At 60.5% G+C, this 19785-nt stretch overlaps 1 protein-coding gene across 2 annotated transcripts; it reads right to left on the bottom strand.

Annotated features, from left to right (window-relative positions):
- Positions 1–904: 904 nt before the first annotated feature.
- Positions 905–17825, bottom strand: ASAP3 (ArfGAP with SH3 domain, ankyrin repeat and PH domain 3). 2 transcript variants are annotated; one of them, XM_061480170.1, is made up of 26 exons: positions 17678–17825; positions 14734–14806; positions 14248–14393; positions 13016–13090; positions 12717–12766; positions 12374–12500; positions 10630–10715; positions 9900–9975; positions 9649–9735; positions 9313–9422; positions 8742–8811; positions 8448–8535; positions 7883–7931; positions 7606–7793; positions 7372–7505; positions 6807–6901; positions 6346–6526; positions 4474–4559; positions 4280–4395; positions 4135–4202; positions 3891–3998; positions 3557–3779; positions 3266–3476; positions 2385–2517; positions 2060–2182; positions 905–1598 (listed from the first exon to the last, which is right to left on the bottom strand). In XM_061480170.1, exons 1-26 carry the CDS (start codon positions 17801–17803, stop codon positions 1524–1526), a joined length of 2904 nt encoding a protein of 967 aa, XP_061336154.1. In that variant the 5' UTR covers positions 17804–17825; the 3' UTR covers positions 905–1523. The 2 variants fall into 2 exon arrangements, with proteins under 2 accessions (XP_061336154.1, XP_061336155.1); XM_061480171.1 differs by having other exon boundaries at positions 2385–2514.
- Between the last annotated feature and the right edge of the window lie 1960 nt (positions 17826–19785).

Here is a 19785-nt window from a genome sequence, read left to right as displayed (position 1 = left end):
GGGGGGCACCCAGGGGTGCTGCGGAGGACCCCGGGGTGCAGAATAGGGTTGGAGCCTGGCGCTTGAGCTCTTTCTTCAGAGGCAGTCGGTGATCTGGTCCTATCAGTTTAGTGGGTCTATTCTAACTTGGCACTCCAGAGACTGGGAATGCGGCAGGAGACTTCCAAAGCCCTTTGGAAGTGCAATAACTAGCTCTACTCATGACACACAACTTGTGATCTATAGGTCTCTCTAGATTAGGTATAAGGAAGAAGTTCTCTCCTGTGGGGGTAGAGGGACATGGGAATGGTTTGAACGGAGAAGGTTTGGATGCCCCATCCTTGGCAGTGCTCAAGGGCAGGATGGATGCGGCTTGGAAGTGGTTAAACTTTAAGGTCCCTTCCACCCCAACCCATTCCGTGGTTCTCTATGGTGTTGGTAAGGAGGAGGCTAAGCCTGCACCAGGCTTTGCTCTGCAGAAATCCCCCAGGAGCACCCATAGGGACAGCACAACCATAGGGGGGGCACCCCAGGCTGGCTCCCATGCAGGGAGGACACCCATGAGAGCCCAAACCCCACCTGGTGCACCCATTCCCACACAAAGCAGTGCTCCCCCCATGCTCAGCACCCTAAATCCCAGGCTCCCATCACTGATGGGCACTGGGAGGGCACAGAGCCTCTGGTACCCACCTGAGAGGTGGCATCAGCATCGGGCAGGGTGGGGGCTGCCAGCCCCATGGCAGGAGCTGTGCCCCTCATCGAGCAGCCAGGCCCTTACAAAACCCATGGTTTTATTAGAGACAGAAAACATGAACAAAACTGTTTGAGATGACACATTTGACCCCAAAATGGGAATGGGGTGAGTCGGGGGGGGGGGGGGGGGGGGCAGTAGGTGGTTCCCAAAGGGCACCAGGATGGGGGGGGGGGACATTGGTCCCAAAACAGCTGTAAAATCCCTTTGAAGACCCCCCCAGGGCTGGGGCGGTGATCCAGCACCCACCCCAGGCACAGGATATGGGGCAGGAGCTCCACGGTGCCACTGACCTCCCCCCCCCAAGAGCAGGGAACGGGCACTGTCCTGCATCCTCAGAGCCCATCGGCCCCCCAAGGAGAGGCCAATAAAAGCCCTTTGCTATTCCCTGCTCATCCCACAGGCTTCACAGTTGGGGTAGGGAAGAAGGACGGGGGGGGACGCAGCTGCTTCCCAGCCCTGTACCCCCAACCCCAACAGCCCCCAAGCTGGGAAGGGGGGTCCATGGCTCCCCAGCAGAGGAGGGCGAGGGGCACCCAGTGCAGCTCCTCCATCCCCAAACCCATGCGGGCAGGAGAGGAGGAAGCGCCGGGGATGAGCAGGGGGACACCAAGGGACCCTCTCAGGCCATGAGTGCCGTGAGCGTGCCTGGTCTCTGCCCTACGCACGGGGCAGGCAGCAGCCCCTGAGCTCCCCGCAGCCGCCATCCATGGATGCTGTTCCCAACGGAAGGGGACCGGATGGGTCCCGGCTCTGCTGAGGACAGCGAGGGTGAAGGGGCCGTGGGCACCCATCAGTCCTGCAGGAGGTGCACGAAGCTGGCTGGGAACACTCCGGTGCGGGATCCATCGCCCTCGATGAAGCCAACCTGGGGGGTGCAGGGGGGGGTCAGGCCATGGGAGCCCCAGCTCTGAGACAGGGCTGAGAACTAAACCTGGAGAAGTGAAGGCTCCTTAAGGGGAGACCTCAGAGCAGCTCCAGGGCCTAAAGGGGCTGCAGGAAACCTGGAGAGGGGCTTGGGACAAGGGATAGGATAAAGGCGAATGGGCTTTAACCTCCTGCCAGAGGGCAGGCTGAGCTTTAAGGCCCCTCCCAACCCATTCCATGAGAGGACCTTGGGTAGGGGAGAGGCTCTGGGGCCGATATCCCCATTCCCAGAGGGATTTAGAGAGGCAAAGCTGCAGTGACCCATCCGTGAGCACCCTCCTGCATCACAGATGGGGCCATCACCCATCCGCACCCCCCGTGAACACAGAACCTCCTCCAGCTGGAAGGGAAATGGGGGGGGAATAGACCAGGATCGGGCCCCAGCACCCCGGTGACCCTCACCCAGCTCTGCTCGTCCTCCTCCCGCGTCACCACGATCACCTCGCCCTTGGAGAAGGTCAGCTCCCGCGCCTTGTCCCCCCTGCAGTCAGCCACCGCCTTCACCCGCTTCTGCCGCCCCTTCGCCTGCAAAGGGGGGAGAAGGGGTCATGGACACCCCCAAAGCCACCTCCCAATGGGGGTGCAGGGATGTGATACCCCCGATGCGTCCATCTTCCACCCTGGGATAAGGGGAAGGGGGAAAGGGGGAAAGGGAAGTCTGGGCACGCAGAGGGTGACCCCCAACCACCATCAAAGCCACTCTGAGACACCCCCTGTTGGCACCTACCGGGGCGAACCTCCTGGGCATGGGCACAGGGGGCACCTTGCTGCCGTTGGGGTCCTCAGCAGGGCTCTGGGGGGACACGGCCTTGCCCCCCACACCACTGATGCGCCGGTAAGAGCGGGTGCTCTCGGAGCTGCTGGGGACAGCGGGGACGGTGTCACCCCCTCAATGATGCACCAAGCCCTTCCTGCGGGGGCTCAATGGGGGCAGAGCCCCCTCATGGGACCCAGATCCCACCCCACAGCTCCCTGGCTGCTGATGGGGGTGGGCTCCATCCTCCCTACAACAAGCCCATTCCCACCACAACTTCCCAAAAGGGAAACTGATAACTCACAGGGGGCCTTGGTGTCACCCCAAATATCCCACATCACCTTCCCTAGGGACAGCCCAGAACCTAGTCCCCTCCTGCATCCCAGGGTATCAATTCCCTTGTCCGCTCCTGCATCCCAGGGTATCAATTCCCTTGTCCCCTCCTGCATCCCAGGGTATCAATTCCCTTGTCCGCTCCTGCATCCCAGGGTATCAATTCCCTTGTCGCCTCCTGCATCCCAGGGTATCAATTCCCTTGTCCCCTCCTGCATCCTAGAGCATCAATACCCTTGTCCCCTCCTGCATCCCAGAGCATCAATTCCCTTGTCCCCTCCTGCATCCCAGAGCATCAATTCCCTTGTCCCCTCCTGCATCCCAGAGCATCAATTCCCTTGTCCCCTCCTGCATCCCAGAGCATCAATTCCCTTGTCCCCTCCTGCATCCCAGAGCATCAATTCCCCTGGGAACTCCATGTCCCCCCGTGCCTACAGGGGGGTGACTGGCACAGGATGAAGCCAACCAATGCAATGAGCCCCCCTCAGCCCCAACACTGGGACAAGGGGGAATGTCCATACCCAAACTTAACAGGGGGGATGTCGGGGGCTGTGGGGCTCAGCTCTGGCCCCCGCCGGGTGCTGGTCTCTGTATCAGAGCGGGTCTCCCAGTACGCTGCCCTCCGGCTCTCAGTGGGGCTGCGGGTGCCAGGGGGGCCCACGGTGCCGTCCAGGGCACCCCCACTGCTGGAGAAGTGGGGCTCCGACGCCTGCCAGGGCAGCTCAGGGCGCTCTATGGGACAACACAGATGGAGGGGCAGTAACCACAGACACCCATCTGGTGTCTGGGTGATGGGGGAACCCCCCACTCACCGGTGGGGCTGGGTTTGGGGCGGGCGCTGCCCCGCGTGGGGTTTTTGAGGGGCAGCGGGGGGGGGATCTCCTCGCTGTGGGCCCGGCGGGGAGCGGGGCGCGAGGGCACCAGGATGCTCTCGTAGGTCCTGTTGGTGATGTCCATCCCCGTGCAGCTCCAGCGGGCCTGGGGGCTGGGGGCCGGTGGCGATGTGCCCTTGAAGGAGCGCTGCAGGGGGCTGACCTGGGGACAGGCACCCGGCTCTAGGGCTGCCCCACACCGGGGTCTGCACCCCCGGAGCCCTCGCTGGGGATGTGGGGTGTCCCCGTCCCGCCCATAACCCCACATGGGTACCTTCTCCTCCAGCTCGTCCTCGCTGTCATAGGGGAACTCCTGGGCAGGCTCCCAGTCATAATCCACATGGATCTGTAGGGAGAGCTTCTCTGCCTGTGCCTGCTCCAGCTGCCGGATAGGGAAGGGCAGGAGGGTGTCAGGATGGGGGGGGGGGCAGGTCCCAGCAGCCCCCTGCCACCACGCCGGTGCTTCAGCCCCCTCTGCTCAGCCTGAGCATCTCCCTCCTCATCTTCCTCCCACCTACCAGCTCCTCGCACTCCGAGTGCTTCAGCCTCCTCGCCACATCCAGCGCCGTCTCACCTGCTGCGTTTACTGCCCGAGGGACAAAGGGGATGGGTCCCAGTCACTGGGGAACCCCAAACCCCCCTCTCCCCATCCCAGCCCCATACCCGTGGTGAAGGTGGCTTTGCCCTTGAGGAGCAGCTTGAGGCAGTTGGGCTGGTTGTAAAGCGCGCTGTAGTGCAGAGCCGTGTTCCCGTCCTGCGTCACCCGGTCCAGCGTCCCCCTGCAAGGAACTCAAGGCTTGAGGGCACGCAAGCATCAGCCCCTGTGGTCCTGCGTGGGAAGCGGGCAGGGGACGAACCCGTTCTGGATGATGAAGTCCACCAGAGGAAGAGATGATCTGTCAGCGTGGCGCACGGCCATGTGCAGTGCCAGCTCGCCCAGGTCCTGCCAAGAGATGGAGGGGAGGGGTGAACCTGAGGATGCTCATCTCCATGAGGTAGAGGAGAGCTGGACCCAAGAATGCTCATCTCCCATGAGACAGAGGAGAGCTGGACCCAAGGATGCTCATCTCCCATGAGACAGAGGAGAGCTGGACCCAAGGATGCTCATTTCCCATGAGATGGAGAGGAGAGCTGGACACAAGAATGCTCATTTCCCATGAGATGGAGAGGAGAGCTGGACCCAAGGATGCTCATCTCCCATGAGACAGAGGAGAGCTGGACCCAAGGATGCTCATTTCCCATGAGATAGAGGAGAGCTGGACACAAGAATGCTCATTTCCCATGAGATGGAGAGGAGAGCTGGACCCAAGGATGCTCATTTCCCATGAGATGGAGAGGAGAGCTGGACCCAAGGATGCTCATCTCCATGAGGTAGAGGAGAGCTGGACCCAAGGATGCTCATTTCCCATGAGATGGAGGAGAGCTGGACCCAAGAATGCTCATCTCCCATGAGATGGAGGAAAGCTGGACCCAAGGATGCTCATTTCCCATGAGATGGAGGAAAGCTGGACCCAAGGATGCTCATTTCCCATGAGATGGAGGAGAGCTGGACCCAAGAATGCTCATCTCCCATGAGATGGAGGAAAGCTGGACCCAAGGATGCTCATTTCCCATGAGATGGAGGAAAGCTGGACCCAAGGATGCTCATCTCCATGAGGTAGAGGAGAGCTGGACCCAAGGATGCTCATCTCCCATGAGATAGAGGAGAGCTGGACACAAGGATGCTCATCTCCCATGAGATAGACGGGAGCTGGACCCAAGGATGCTCATCTCCATGAGATGGAGGAGAGCTGGACCCAAGGATGCTCATCTCCATGAGGTAGAGGAGAGCTGGACCCAAGGATGCTCATTTCCCATGAGATGGAGGAGAGCTGGACACAAGAATGCTCATTTCCCATGAGACAGAGGAGAGCTGGACACAAGGATGCTCATCTCCCATGAGACAGAGGGGAGCTGGACCCAAGGATGCTCATCTCCCATGAGACAGAGGAGAGCTGGACCCAAGGATGCTCATCTCCCATGAGACAGAGGGGAGCTGGACCCAAGGATGCTCATCTCCCATGAGATAGAGGAGAGCTGGACCCAAGGATGCTCATCTCCATGAGATGGAGGAAAGCTGGACCCAAGGATGCTCATCTCCCATGAGATAGAGGAGAGCTGGACCCAAGGATGCTCATCTCCCATGAGATAGACGGGAGCTGGACCCAAGGATGCTCATCTCCATGAGATGGAGGAAAGCTGGACCCAAGGATGCTCATTTCCCATGAGATAGAGGAGAGCTGGACCCAAGGATGCTCATTTCCCATGAGATGGAGGAAAGCTGGACCCAAGGATGCTCATTTCCCATGAGATGGAGGAAAGCTGGACCCAAGGATGCTCATTTCCCATGAGATGGAGGAGAGCTGGACCCAAGGATGCTCATCTCCCATGAGATGGAGGAAAGCTGGACCCAAGGATGCTCATCTCCCATGAGATGGAGGAGAGCTGGACCCAAGGATGCTCATCTCCCATGAGACGGAGGAAAGCTGGACCCAAGGATGCTCATCTCCCATGAGATAGAGGGGAGCTGGACCCAAGGATGCTCATCTCCCATGAGATAGAGGGGAGCTGGACCCAAGGATGCTCATCTTCCCAAGGCCACCCCTGCACCCAAAGGCAAACGCAGAGCACGGGCACCCAAAGTGGGCAGCCCCATGTCTGCTGCCAGGCAGGGGGAGCAGAGCACTCACCTGGCCCTCAGGGCTGGCCAGGGGCTTGGCCAGATCCTGCCCCTCGGCAAAGGCCTGGAGCAGGGCCAGGAGGTCCCGGCCACGAATGGCTTCCCAGAGGCGATGGGGGTCCTCGTGCCCGCTCTTGTGCACGTAGCGGCGCTCCATGTACTTGGCCACGATGTACTCCTTGCGGGCAGCCCTGTGGGAATGGTGCTGTGGAGTGGGCTTGGATGGACACAGGGAGAGACCCTCCTCATCGGCACCGCTGGGCTCCTGCCTCCGCCTGAACCCTCGTGCTCCAAGGACGGTGCAGTCCGCACCAGTGAGGACGCCACGGTCTCCCCCTTCTCCCATCCCAAGCTGTCTCAGAGCCAATGGGCAGCAGCGTGGGGATGAGGACTGAGCACCGTGTGCTCCTCTTCCTCCTCCTCCTCTTCCTCCCGGCACACCCCGAGCCCCCTGGCCAGTGACCGACTCACATATCGCTGCTGGCCGAGGGCTTGGGGCAGTCCTGGCTGGGCAGCGTGGCCTCCATGATCTCATTGAAGCGGGTATTCCCGATGTTCACAGCCAGCTGTGGGCAGACAGGGATGGGGGAGATGAGCCCTCCTGACCACACTCACCTGCCCCCCCCAGCCAGATCCCCATCTCCATCCTGGGGACAGAGGGAAGGAGCCCACTGCACCCACACAGGACCTTCCCGGAGCAGCATCCCCCCAGGGATGATGCTCTTCCATGGTAGGGGAAGTCTACCCAAGGGGCTGACCGCATCCCCCCCCTTAGCAAGCAGGGACACCCCCCCTTGCCCAAAGCACCACAGCGGGGGCTGGAAACTGCTGCTGGGGAGACTGAGGCAAGTTTAGGAGCACTGGAGCAAACTGGGCACGGATGGGATGGAGGAGCAGGGATGAACTCTGCATCCCATTAGGTTTGGGAGCCACAGAGGGTGATGGCAGTGGGCTGATACTACATCATCTTGAGGTCCTTTCCAACCCGAACCCATCCTCTGGCTCTATGATCCCAGTGGCTCAGGGAGCAGCTTACCAGCAGCTCGGAGGTGCTGAGTACATCCAGGGTGAGAGACTGGATGCGGGAGTAATGCACGCCCAGCTCCCGATGGATGCCGGAGCACTCGATGCACGTCAGGATGCCCAGGTTGGTGGAGAGCCACGTAGGGTCTGGGGTGTTGAGGCGCTCAGCATCACCACCCAGCCCCATGGGATGCTGCAAACCAACCCACAGCCAGGGAGATGGGGGACACCCCAAGGCCCAACCTACCCGGGGCCCCGCAGTCACAACACTGCTTGTTTCCAGGCATGTTCTTCACCTCGCTGATGACCACCTTGGTGAGCTCCTGCAGGCCACCATCCGCCCCACTGCCCGCTGCCGCCCCACCACTGCTAGGGTCCCCCTTGAAGGCATTGCTCAAGGCTTCATCTTTGCTGTTCTGCAGCACCGAGACCCACCTGGGCAAGAGGGAGCCGTAAGGATGGGGATGGGGAAGGAAGAGCGGGATAAGGCGTTGTAAGGCGCAGGGATGGGCTGTGGCACTTACACAATGCACTCCTGCTCATCCTCCGCTTGGAAGTGGTATGTCCTGTTGTCTGCAGGGGTGGGGAGAGGGGAAGAAGGTGAGGAGAGGGATTTGGGGGTGCCCAGGACAGCAGGAAGGGGCTGAAACTACTCCAAAAGGGGCTGCTTTAACGTAAAACTAAATCAAACTTAAGGGACATTTAGGTTGGATGTAAGAAAGTTCTTCCCTGTGAGGGTGGGGGGACACTGGCACCCTGACACTGGACAGGGCTTGGAGCAAGCTGCTCTAGTGGAAGGTGTCCCTTCCCGTGGCAGGGGGTTGGAGCTCGATGAACTTTAAGGTCCTTTCCAACCCAAACCAGAGTGGGATGCTGTGACTGATTGCACATCACTCTTCCATCACCTAAGCCCTCTTGCAACATCTTTTTGCCTTGAGCTTGCTCCATCTCCTTGCAGAAGTTGGTCCTTCCGGGGAGATGCCCAGAACCAGGTGAAAAGGACAAAGGGTGGCAGAGGACCAGCAAGTGCTGGGAAAACCCAGGGACTTCCCATGGGCGATCCCCATCGGCAGGGGCACAAACACTCACGTGTCACCAGGTCGAAGCATTTCTTCTCCTCGGCGTGGGGCCGCACTTGGCAGGTCAGGAGGTTCAGCTTGACGGGGGGACGGTTGATCTGCGGGGTGTGAGGATGGAGGCAGCTTAGGAAGGGATCGGGAAGGGCTGGGACGTGCAGCACGGAGCGCATCCTTCCCATGGCGCCTCCGAGGGATGCTAACCCCTCTTGGGATTAGGAGGCTCGGACCCTCTCCAACCCTTTGCAGGAGAACAGGGCTTGGAGAAGTGAGGGTCAGGGCTGCAGCCCCCCCCCATGGCCCTCACCGTGCTGTGGGAGATGGTCAGACAGCCGTACTTCACCCCACACTTCCTCTTCTGCCACACTTTGCGGATCCTGAGGAGGAGGAAGAGGAGTGAGGATGCACTACATGGCACCGATCACCCACATCCATCTGCCTCCCAGGTCACCTATGGAAGCTCTCATGAGGAACCCAATGGCTTTCTGTACACGGGGTTGTGCTATTGGGCTGGAGACCCATAGCCAAGGACACTGAACCCACAGCACCAGCTACCCAAGAGAGCATCACAGGAAAAGCACCAGAGCCTCCTGGGGGTCTTCAGATAAGAAATGGGCTGATGACACCAAACCATTGGCAGGGGAAGGCTCCCTGGCACCACCTCCAAACCTTCTCCTTTCCATCCCCTGGGTTCTCCCCCAGCCTGGGCAGACATCCCATTCTCCAAGCATTGATGGATGCTTAAGACCAGATGGAACCAATTGCACCCGAAGACCCATCCAACGGCAACCAAAAACCTCATCCCAACAGTTCCACCTCGGGGGCCTCCCACAGCAAGACCAGGATAGAGCCAGGAGCTCTCTGGGCACCATCCTCACCCATCACTCTTCTTGTAGAGAAACCCCGACTTCTCCGTCCCATACTGCTTGTTCCCTTGGTGCTGGTGGATGCTGTAGCCACTGCCAGAGTTCTTCCTGCTCAGGTTTTCCTGGGAAAAGGCATTTAAAAAGCCAAGTGAGAAGTGCAGAGGTGGCTGCTGGCACCTCATCATTACATGGATGCAGTGGTCCCCATCCCCTCCCAGCCCTGGAGCATCTCCCACATCTCCTGCCCTGCTGCTCCCTCAGATGTCCCCATTGGTCCTCTCCTTCCCTTGCTGCTTCCCATCCACCGGGCACCATCCCAGCTCCCCACTGCCCATCCTGGGACCTCACCTCCTTGCTGTCCAGCTGCAGGATGCTGCGGAGGGAATCGCGGGTCTGCGTGAGCTGCTTCACCTCCTCCTCCTGTGCTTGGTGGAGCTGGGAAGGGAGGCGACTGATGCTCACTGCTGCACTGAGTGCAGGAGACCTCAGCCACTGCCCTCACTGCTGCACTGAGTGCAGGAGACCTCAGCCACTGCCCTCCCTGCTGCCCTGAGTGCGGGCGGCCTCCGAGGCTTGTGGGGTGACACGTGGGGACGTACCGCATGGAGGGACACAGCCAGCTTCTCAATGAAGGGGTAGAGGTTCTGGGCAGCTTTCCAGCCGTCTTGGAAGAAACTGGGCATTTGTCCCATGGGATTGAGATGCAGATGGGGAGGATGGAGGGGAAGAAAGAGGATCTTTGAGAGACGCTGTGGCCCGAGACCATAGCAACACACACCCCCCTGAGGGAAGCTTTATCCCATTGGGACCCCAATCTCAGCCCATGGGGTCTGGATACCCCAAGTATTCGGGGTGTTTGACATGCAGGATTGGCCTCTAGTGCAATGCAATCTCTGGGTCACAGCCCCACACTTGGCCAATGGGACTGTCCCCTCCCTTGCCTCAGTTTCCCCACTCCAGAGTAGGAGGTGATGACATGGCACCCACACGCTGCTATTCCAGACCCATGGAGCAAAGGGAAAAGACAAGTGGATGTTAATCCGCATTCCAAACACCCTCACTATGAGCCCCCTGGTTAACAGCAGAGCCACTCAGCTGAACTCATCCCTGGAAATCCATCCAGAAACCAAATCATCAGCTGTATCCCGAGCCAACCCCTTTCCCGCATCCCCCATGGCCACGTTTACAGCTCCTCAAGCCAACAAAGCACGTTTCAGCTCCCCATCATTGGGTGCAAGCGGAGAGTGATGGGCTCTTCACCAGCAGCTTGATGGAGCTGGGATGGGAGAAGGTCCCAGACCCTCATGGGGTGACCCGAGCAGCACCTACTTGTGTTGAGCGTGGAAAAACTTGATGAGGCTCTGCAGGAAATCTGGTCCCTGCTTCATCTGGGACTCGCTGGCTTTCAGCAGGTACTGCAGGAGGAGGGGACGCTGGGTGAGGTGATGGAGACAAGGCTGGAAGCACCCCAGAGGAAAGAGGATGCTCACCCCAGCCCCTGCCTCCCCTTCCCGGTGCAGGGAGGAGCGTTAAGACACTGGCTGGGGACCACCCTCAGTAAAACCTGGCTCTGGAAGTCCTCCAAGCCCGGAGCAGTTCAAGGACCAAAAGCAGGCGCCCGGGGCTCCCAGCCAAGCATTCCTGTCCCATCATTCCATGCTTCTGGAGTTAATAAATAACCCAGACCCGAGGCAGCTCATGAAGGGAAAATGAACTGGTTTTGAAGACATGACCCCTTGGCTCCAAACAAACCCAGCACCTGCAGCACATCAGCCCTGGAGCTCTGTGATCCACACGGAGCTGTCCCATGGGATGGGGAATTTCAGCTTCATGCATTCAACCCATCCATCAGCTGCAGGCAGGAAAGACCCAGAGCCTTGCTCCCCCACAGCAAAGTAAGGGAGGGGAAGAGATTTTCCCCTTGGAGCTCTGATCCAGCCGGCACAGCTGCTGGAGGATGCTTTCCAGGGGGAAGCAAGGGGAGGGGAAGGCAGCTCCAGGGGCTTTCCATGGTGGGGAAGTACTGCGGTGGGATAAAGCCTTGGGGATGGAGCCTCCTGGTACCCCAGTCTGAAAGCGTGGTTGCATGGCTCCACACAAGCTGGAGATGCAAAGCCCATCATGGGGCTTCCAGCTGGCTGAGCCCCAGAAAGGGATGCTCCCAGCACTGCCTGGATCTGGATCCAACTGCACGCATCCATCCCCATGCCCTGGGGGTGCAAGATGCCCCACGATGAGGAGATGCAACCAACCATTCCTGCGATGGGAATGGCATCATACCCCCCATTGCCAGGCAAGCAGCAGCTCCCGTGCACACTGGCACACACACCCCCGTGCCAGCGTTGCCGGCAGCGGTCCCTCCCCGCCCGGGATGCAGCTCCCGTTGTTCCCAAGCACTGTTGTGTGTTTCACAGTGGTGCTATTCAAGGCAGTGACTCATCTGGCCGGGTCCCAGCTCCCTGGTCCCGCTGTGGCGAGTGCAGCATCCTCCCTGCACCCCCTTGCCAGGATGACCGACACGGGGCTGCGGGCTCTGATGCTGCTGCCTGGTCCTCAGGGATGTGGCAGACCCCTTGGGACAAGCCACTGGGGACTCGTCCCCTACTCTCAAGGTGCTTATGGGGCTGCTGGGATCCCTCTTCCCTGGTGGGGCTGACACCGGGTCTCCAGCCTTCACCTATTCCCATCTCACCTGAGAATGGACCCCTGGTATCATGGGGGATGTGGGGCCACTCAGGAGCCCCCTAACCCAAACCCAAGAGCTTCTTGAAGCAGTTTTGAGAATAGGGTCAAACCACAAAGCCAACCTCTGGGTGTGACCCAAAAAGCTCACTTTTTGCCCCAAATGCCAGCCTGTGGGAGGATGCAGGTGGAACCCCAGGTACCTTGCTACAGCGGAACCCATGGGTACCATTCACAGCCACATCCCAGAGACCCCAACTTGGGGATGGGGACCCTGGGACCATGCAGGGATGGGACGGGAACAGCGGAGGGTCCCACACAGCACCCTATGGGGCTGCTTTGATGGGGACACAATGAGGCCCTGAGGTCCCCATCCCGGCACTGCCCCTACCTCGCACATGTGGAGCTGGAAGAGCCGCCGCTCCTTCTGCATATCCTCGGCCACCTCAGCTGCGGACGGCTCCGCCTGGATGAGCCCGGCCACGCGGGCTCGTTCCTTCTCCTTCTCCATCTTCCCCCTGTGGACAGCACAGAGCAGGTCAGGGTCATCTCAAGGGGTGTGGCTGCGACGGGAATGGGATCAGGACAAACACCTCCACCCCTCTAAGCTGGGAAAGGCTGGATCAGAGCCGTCCTGACGGCAAACTGGCACCAATCAGTGCAGCCCCCGGGACAAAACACCTTTGTGCAGAGCAGGATTAGGAGGATTGTGCCTGAGGCAGCGGGTTCCTTACACTTTGGTCTCGTAATCCTTCCAGGCTTTCTCAATCTGCTTCTTGGAGTCCTGCGGGAAAAGGGAAGAGGGGATGGCAGGCGTCAGGAAGGTGAAGGCTGGGGGCACTGAAGCAGCCGAAGGCTCTGCTCTCCATCACTGCGCCCTCCCCTGCTCCTTGTCCCCACCCCTTGCTCTTGTCCTTCCCAACCTCATTCCACCATTCCCTGGGCACAGGTCCCTTCTTCTGGCCAGGGATGTGATCCAAGCCTGCCACAGGGCTCTCGCCGCAATACGGGGACAGCACTGGAGGGGACTCACCAGGCGCCCGTCCTTCAGCTGCCCCTTCAGCAGGCTGTCCAGGGGGAAGGAGACGATGTTGTTCAGGTTCTGTACCTGTGCGGAGTAGAGATGGGGTCACCCCACAGGGTCCCCACCTCAGGGCAGGTGAAGGAGCCAGAGCCCCGCATCCCTCCTGGTGCTGGGACCTCCGTGGCTGCCCTGTGAAGGGTTAAAGAGGCTGGAAGCAGGGCTGGAGCCGGGATGCAGGCACCGGGCAGGCTGGGGCTTGTTGGAGCTGGCTGCAAGATGTCTGACGTGGGGCCCTTCCCACAAACCACATCAGCGCCACGGCTGCCAAAAGCAAAGCTCTTCCCTTCCATCCACACCCCGTCCCCGTCCCCTTCCTCACAGCACGGCACCCGGTGATGCCACCGGCCCCTCCATGGCCCCCCCGATGCCAAGGAAGCATCCCCCTTTCCTGGGGTTTGGGGACAGCAATGCAGCCACTTCCGACAGCTCCAGGGGGCAAACCCAGCTCTTGGATCCACAGACATAACCCTGCTCCGGGGGGGAGCACAGCAGCAGCGGTGGGGGGCTGGGAACTGGTCTGGCTCCTCCATCAGGATGGATCCCACAGATCCCTATGGAGTGCGGGGATCCAGCCAGGCTGGGATAGCCTGGGATGGGGAAGGGGAGGAGCGGGGAGGCCCCAAATGGGTAACAGGGGAAGATGCAAGGATCTGAAGGGGAAGGGCAGCAGAGCTAAAACTCCTTCTGCAGAGCCAAAAGCACCCATTGGAAAGCAGACATAAAAGGGACCAAAGAGGGGACCAGGCCACGGAAACACCCCCCAGGGCTTTGCATAGACCCGGAACCAACTTCTCCAGCAGAGCCATTCCTGAGGTGGGGAATGCGCTGCCAGCTCGGCTCTGCAAGCTCAGCCTGGCTTTGATTTACTTCTTGGCAAGCGAGATCAAGAGATGCAATTGATGTGAGGGGGGAAAAACCAGGAAGAAAAGGGGGGGAAAGGAGAGAAAAGAGCAACTCCAACCACCCGGCGAATCCCAGCGGAGCTGGGAATGAGCTGTCAATGCAGCAAGAGGCGCATTGGATGGGTTGGAAGCAGGAGGAGTGTGTTCCCGGGGCCGGGATGGGGATTGCTGGCTCGAGGGCAGCTGAGCTGGGAGCACTGGGGCCACGCTCCCAGATCCACCTGGATGTGCTGGCGACGGCTGGATGCAGGGCGCAGCCGGAGGGCGGGGGGAACTCACCAGGTTCTTGAAGAGCGCGGTGACCTCGCGGGTGAACACGGCCAGGTTGAGGAAGCCGGTGGAGAGCTCGTGGTTGTTCTGGGAGAGGTGGTTGTTCCCGAAGCTCTCCAGGGCCTCGCTGTACTGCTCCTCATTCTCCACGTGGGCTGCATGGGGAGACACCAGAGAGGGACACGGTGACCCTGAGGCATCACATGGGGAGCGTCACGGAACCATGCCCCACCAGCATCCATCTCCCCATCCCTCCACAGCAGGACAGCAGTGCTCTGCCCTAAACAACCTCCCTTTGAGGCCTCCATTTCCCCTTTTTACATCTTTTTGAGACAGTTTTTGGCACCTTATGACACTGAGAGGCTACAAGTGCCCACATCCCACCTATGGCCTCCCTCCTGCATCACCCCATGATACAGCGTTGGATGCAGGATGAGACCCATCACAGAGCCCGGTGGTCCAGGGATGCCCATCCCCTCTCGAAGCACAACTCACTGAGCCCGGAGACATGAATGGCTTTCACATATTTCCTGATCCTCTGGAGCACGGCTTGGTCCCCATCCAGGCTCTGCGGACAAGGAAAACAAGTGGAGCTCAGGAGCCCTGCCAAGCACAGCCAGCGCTCAGCCCCACTGCTGCTGCTCTGCCATGCAGATGTGTGGGGCAGCAGCCAAGCTCCTGGTGCTGCAAGAGGAGCCGGAGGCATTCCAGGAACACCCGGGATGCCCATGGCTCTGGCTGTCCCCAGAGAGGTGGGCTGGAGCAAGATGTAAGGGGTGAGAGGCTTGGCCAGCACGCCCAGCACCCCTTTGGATCCCAGTGCCCATGGGAAATGCCTCCCTGGCTCTCGCAGGGGCTGTTCCAACCAAGGAAGGGATGAAGCATCACACAGCATGACTAAACCAGCCTGTGGCTGTGTGTCCCTATGGCCAGTGAGAACCCTGGGAGGTGGCCAGCTCCCCACAGAGGTCAATGGGAGAGCCAAAACCAGGACCTACTGGTGCCCAACAGGGACCTAAAGCACATAAACCCCACAACCTGGGGGGCTTCCACACCCCCTCTTCCTCACTCCATCCCTCCCGAGCCCTCTTTGCCAGCCCAATGCCAGCCCAGCCTCTGTTGCTGCCTGCAGAGCACCCAGCAAGGGTTAAGGAACGCCAGCCCCAGCCATAGGAAAGGGTTAAGGGCGTCTTGGCTGCAGGTACCAGAGGCATGATAACAGGCTGGAAATATTTAGAGGGCGTGAACATGAAGAAGGGCAGGGATGAAACCACGGAGGAGCTGCAATAAAGAGATTTCTCTTGCTCCTGCTCTCAAGGCTGAAGGCTTTGTGGCTGATGTCAAGGCCGATTTCCTGACAGCGGGGTCAGCCTGGCCCTGGAGCCGCTCTCCAAGGCCCTCCTGGTTGGATGGGATGCTGCAAGAGGAGCTTTGGCCGGGATGAGCCGGCTGGGAGGGGACTGGAGCTGAGGCAGGATCATCTACAACGCGATGCATCTGCAATGGGGAGGATACTGGAGTGCCCCAAAGCCTCCCAAATCCAGGCAGACCAGGCTCTCTGGAGCAGCCCGTGACTTGGGAGGGAAGCCAGGGCTAGGTTTGGAAACCTGGCGTAGCCTCAGGAAGGGGAAACTGAGGCAGTTCTGGATGCATCACTGTGCAAGTGGGGGGAAGAAGCTGCTCCGAGTGTCCAGGACAGTGTAGCAGGAGGCTGAATGGGGCCAGTGCAGAGCAGGGATTAAGGACGCTCTGGGGAAGGACATAGTGGCTTTCAGGAAGGGGTCCATGAGTCAAGCAGTGGGGACAGGGCAGGCAGAGCCCGGCACCGGGGTGGGAAATACAGAGGAAATCACTGCACTGCTCTGGGCATTGCTGGCATCCCTGATGTGCTGAGATGGATGCTGAGGATACGGGCTTCAGCAGGACCAGGACAACCCTCCCACAGCACCCGTCACCCCCAGACCCAGCCAGGGATGAGGGCTCCTGCTCTGGAGAAGCTGAGGACATCAGCATGGCAGGATGGAAGCATGAGGGATTCCCAGCGGGGATGGAGGAAGGGACGGATCCACACTTGCAACACAGCCCCACTGGGATGCTCAATGGGGCCATTCTTTCGCCTTCCTCCCCCCCTCGCTGCCGGCTGGTGCTGCCTGGTGAAGGAGGCACTGTGGGTGCCAGGGACCAGGGTGACAGCTCTGTGGGGCTGGGAGCAGGACGCAGCAGATGATGGCATGGGGCCGGGATTCCTTTGCTTGGATTTCCCACTTCCCCTCCTGCTGGAGCATCAGGACACCAAAGGCCTGGCAGAGCTTTGGCCCCCACAAGAGTTCCCACAACCTCCAGTAGGAGGGGGGCTCTACTGAGCAAACCCCACAGAGATCCCTGCTATTCCAGGGGGATGCCCCTGCTCCTGCCCCCATCCCTATACCCCCTTCACCTCTGGAGCAACCAAGTGAAATCCCTGCTGCTTCCTCCTGGCTGGAGCTGCCTTCCCCATTCCTGGCTGAGAGGAAGATCCAGCACATGCTGGCAGGGACCAGGATGCTCCATGGTGCATCCCCAGTCTTCCAGGCCTTGGGACGCCCATCCCGCTGCCCCCGGGGATCCCAGCACCTGGGGCCCCACACTCCCCACCAGCCCTGGCTCCCCTTCAAAGCCATTCCTGCGCTAAGAGGAGTTGGCAAAAGCCACGGGACCAGCTGGAAACTGCCTTTATTCCAGGCAGGAGAAGGGGGACGAAGGCACCCCCACCACCTCCTCCCTGCCTGCAAACGCGGCCGGGCGTTATGGGGTGGGGGGGGATTGAAAATGGCTTTAATAGCGGGGGGGGGACGACCCCATGGATACAGCAGCGCATCAGGGCTGGCTCCAGGACCTCCAGAGTGGATGAGAGCCATGGGGCTGATGCTCTGCCCAGCCCCAGGGAGAAGCCCTGGCCCCAGGAGGGGATGCCCTGAACTGGGCAGGGGATGCTCTGGGGGTGCAGAGGGGGACCCAGAGCTGGAAATTAACGCTTTACAGGAGGTTGAAAGAAGAGTTTTACCCATTTCTGCAGCCTTTGGACTCAGAAAAGCACCCGCTGGGGCTGCTGGGGGGATGCAACCAGCCCGAGGGTCCCAAACACTTACTTTAGGGTGCCCAAAACACCGATTTTAGCGTGCCCAAAACACTCATTTTAGGGTACCCAAAACACACACATTAGTGCGCCCAAAACACCCATTTTAGGGTGCCCAAGTCACACACTTTAGGGTGCCCTAAACACCGACTGCAGGGCGCCCAAAACACCCCCTTCAGGGTTCCCACCCGTCGAACAGGGGGGGTCTGGGGCTGAAGGGACCCCGGTAAACCCAAGCCCAAGGAATGAAGGAGCCCCGCGGGTGCGGGACCGGTGCTGCGGGGCTGTGCTGAGGTGGGGACCCCCCCCCATAACCCCACTCACCTCTTCCAGAGCCCCCACCGCCCCCCGGCACTTGTGCATCTTGGGGGCGAAGGCGGCCGCGGCCGGGGAGCTCAGGTCCTCGCCGGTCACCGCCAGGAACTCGGCCACGCTGAGCTGCTCGGGCATGGTGCGGGGCGGGGCGGGACGGGACGGGACGGAGCGGGGCTGGGGGGCTCCGTGCGGAGCGCCCCGGGGGTGCCGGCGAGGCCCCGCTCAGCGCCCCGTGCCCGGCCCCGGGAGCTGCGCCCGCCCCCCCCAGCCCGCGTCACGCGGGAGCCCCGCCCGGCCCTTAAAGGGGAAGGGACCCGGCGGGGATCGCGTCCCGCAAAACCCCCGGCTTCGGGGAGAGGGGGGGAGGTAAAGGGGGGGTTGGGAAGGGCTGGGGTGGGAGGGGGGAATGGGGGGGATGGGCTGAGGCTGAGGGGTTCAGCCTGGAGAAGAGAAGGCTCCTGAAGGGGAGACCTGAGAGCAGCTCCAGTGCCTGAAGGGGCTGCAGGAAAGCTGGAGAGGGGCTTGGGACAAGGGATGTAGGGACAGGCCAAGGGGAATGGCTTTAACCTGCCAGAGGGGAGACTGAGATGAGCTCTTAGGCAGAAGCTCTTCCCTGTGAGGGTGCTGAGGCGCTGGCACAGGGTGCCCAGAGAAGCTGTGGCTGCCCCATCCCTGGCAGTGTTCAAGGCCAGGTTGGACACAGGGGCTTGGAGCAAGCTGCTCCAGTGGAAGGGGTCCCTGCCCGTGGCAGGGGTTGGGGCTGGAGGAGCTTTAAGGTCCCTTCCAACCCAAACCAGTCTGTGAGTCTATGAGTTCAAGTCAGGTCTTGCACGCGGGAAAACGGAAGCCAAGAGCACAGCACAGGCTGGCACCAGCTCTGTGCAGGGGGACCTGGGGGTCCTGGTGGGCACAAGCTGAGTAGGAACTGCGGCAAAGAAAGCCAACAGGAGGCTGAGGACTTCACCGAGGCCATCACCAGCAGAGACAGAGATGTCACGGTCCTATAGAGCCAGCACTGGTCAGGCCACACCTGCGGTACGGGGGTCAGGTTTGGTCCCATGGGTAAGACGCCCCCCCAAAAGACAGGAACCCCCAGAGCCTCCCCTGGGGGACACGGGGGTGCCGCGGGGCCGGGGACACCCCCTTTGCTGGGGTGGCCCTGCCACCTCCTGGCCAGCCTGGGGACTGCGGGGGGGGGGGAGCGACATGGCCATGGGACAAACCCCCCCCCCGTGCAGGGACACGGAGATGTGGACCGTGGATACAGCGTTTTGTGCCCATCACCCGGCTTACCTGGCTCGGGGCTCTCCTGCGCCTCTTCTCCCTCCTCCTCTTCTTCTCCCTCCTCCTCCTTGTCTTCCTCTGCCCCACCTGATGAGCCCCAAGTACCACCGGCTATCACCAGATGTCACCGGGTACTGTCAGGCATCACTGGATACCCTGATCATCACTGGGTACCACTGGCCGCCACCAGGTACCTCGGACATCACTGGGTACCCTGACCAACACTGCAGCCCCAGCCAGTGCTGGGTACCACCGGCATCACCCGGTCACAACGTGACTGGGCAGGAGCTGGCAACCCAGTGCAGCCCCATGGGGAAGGATCCTCCATGGGCACAGCCACACCGAGATTGGATTGCAACGCAGCCACCCAACCAGCCCTCAAACCCGGTGCACAAGCCCATCCCATCCCATCCCAAACCCTGGGGCTTTTCCCACGCTCCTGGTTCAAGGGGCTCAAGCTCAGGCAAAGGCTCATCCCAACCGGATTTGGGCTGGAAATCACTGACCCACAGCAGGTCAGACCCGTTTCCCTCACTCCAGTCACAGCTTCACCTCAACCTCATCTCCACCAGCTCCTCCAGAGCAGGCTGGCCAGTTAAAAAGCCCCCAAACAGGCTTTTTTTACACCAAAAACAGGAGCAAAACCAGCCCAACACCTCCCTCCTCCAGCATTTTGCTGCTTAAAACAGCCCCTTCTAACTCCAAAGGTCTCTTTTATTTCATTTCATCCCCTCCCGGGCAGAAAACATCAAATGCCACAAATTTTCCCATGCCAAAAACACACTCACCCACAGCACCCGAGAGCCAACCCACAGCAGAACCAACCCAAAGGA

This window comes from Pezoporus flaviventris, unplaced genomic scaffold (assembly GCF_033815535.1).
Source record: "Pezoporus flaviventris isolate CSIRO_AGI_PZ_B2104156 unplaced genomic scaffold, CSIRO_AGI_Pfla_v1 ptg000176l, whole genome shotgun sequence".
Classification (NCBI taxonomy): Eukaryota; Metazoa; Chordata; class Aves; order Psittaciformes; family Psittacidae; genus Pezoporus; species Pezoporus flaviventris.
This window is presented reverse-complemented; position numbering and strand designations above follow the sequence as displayed.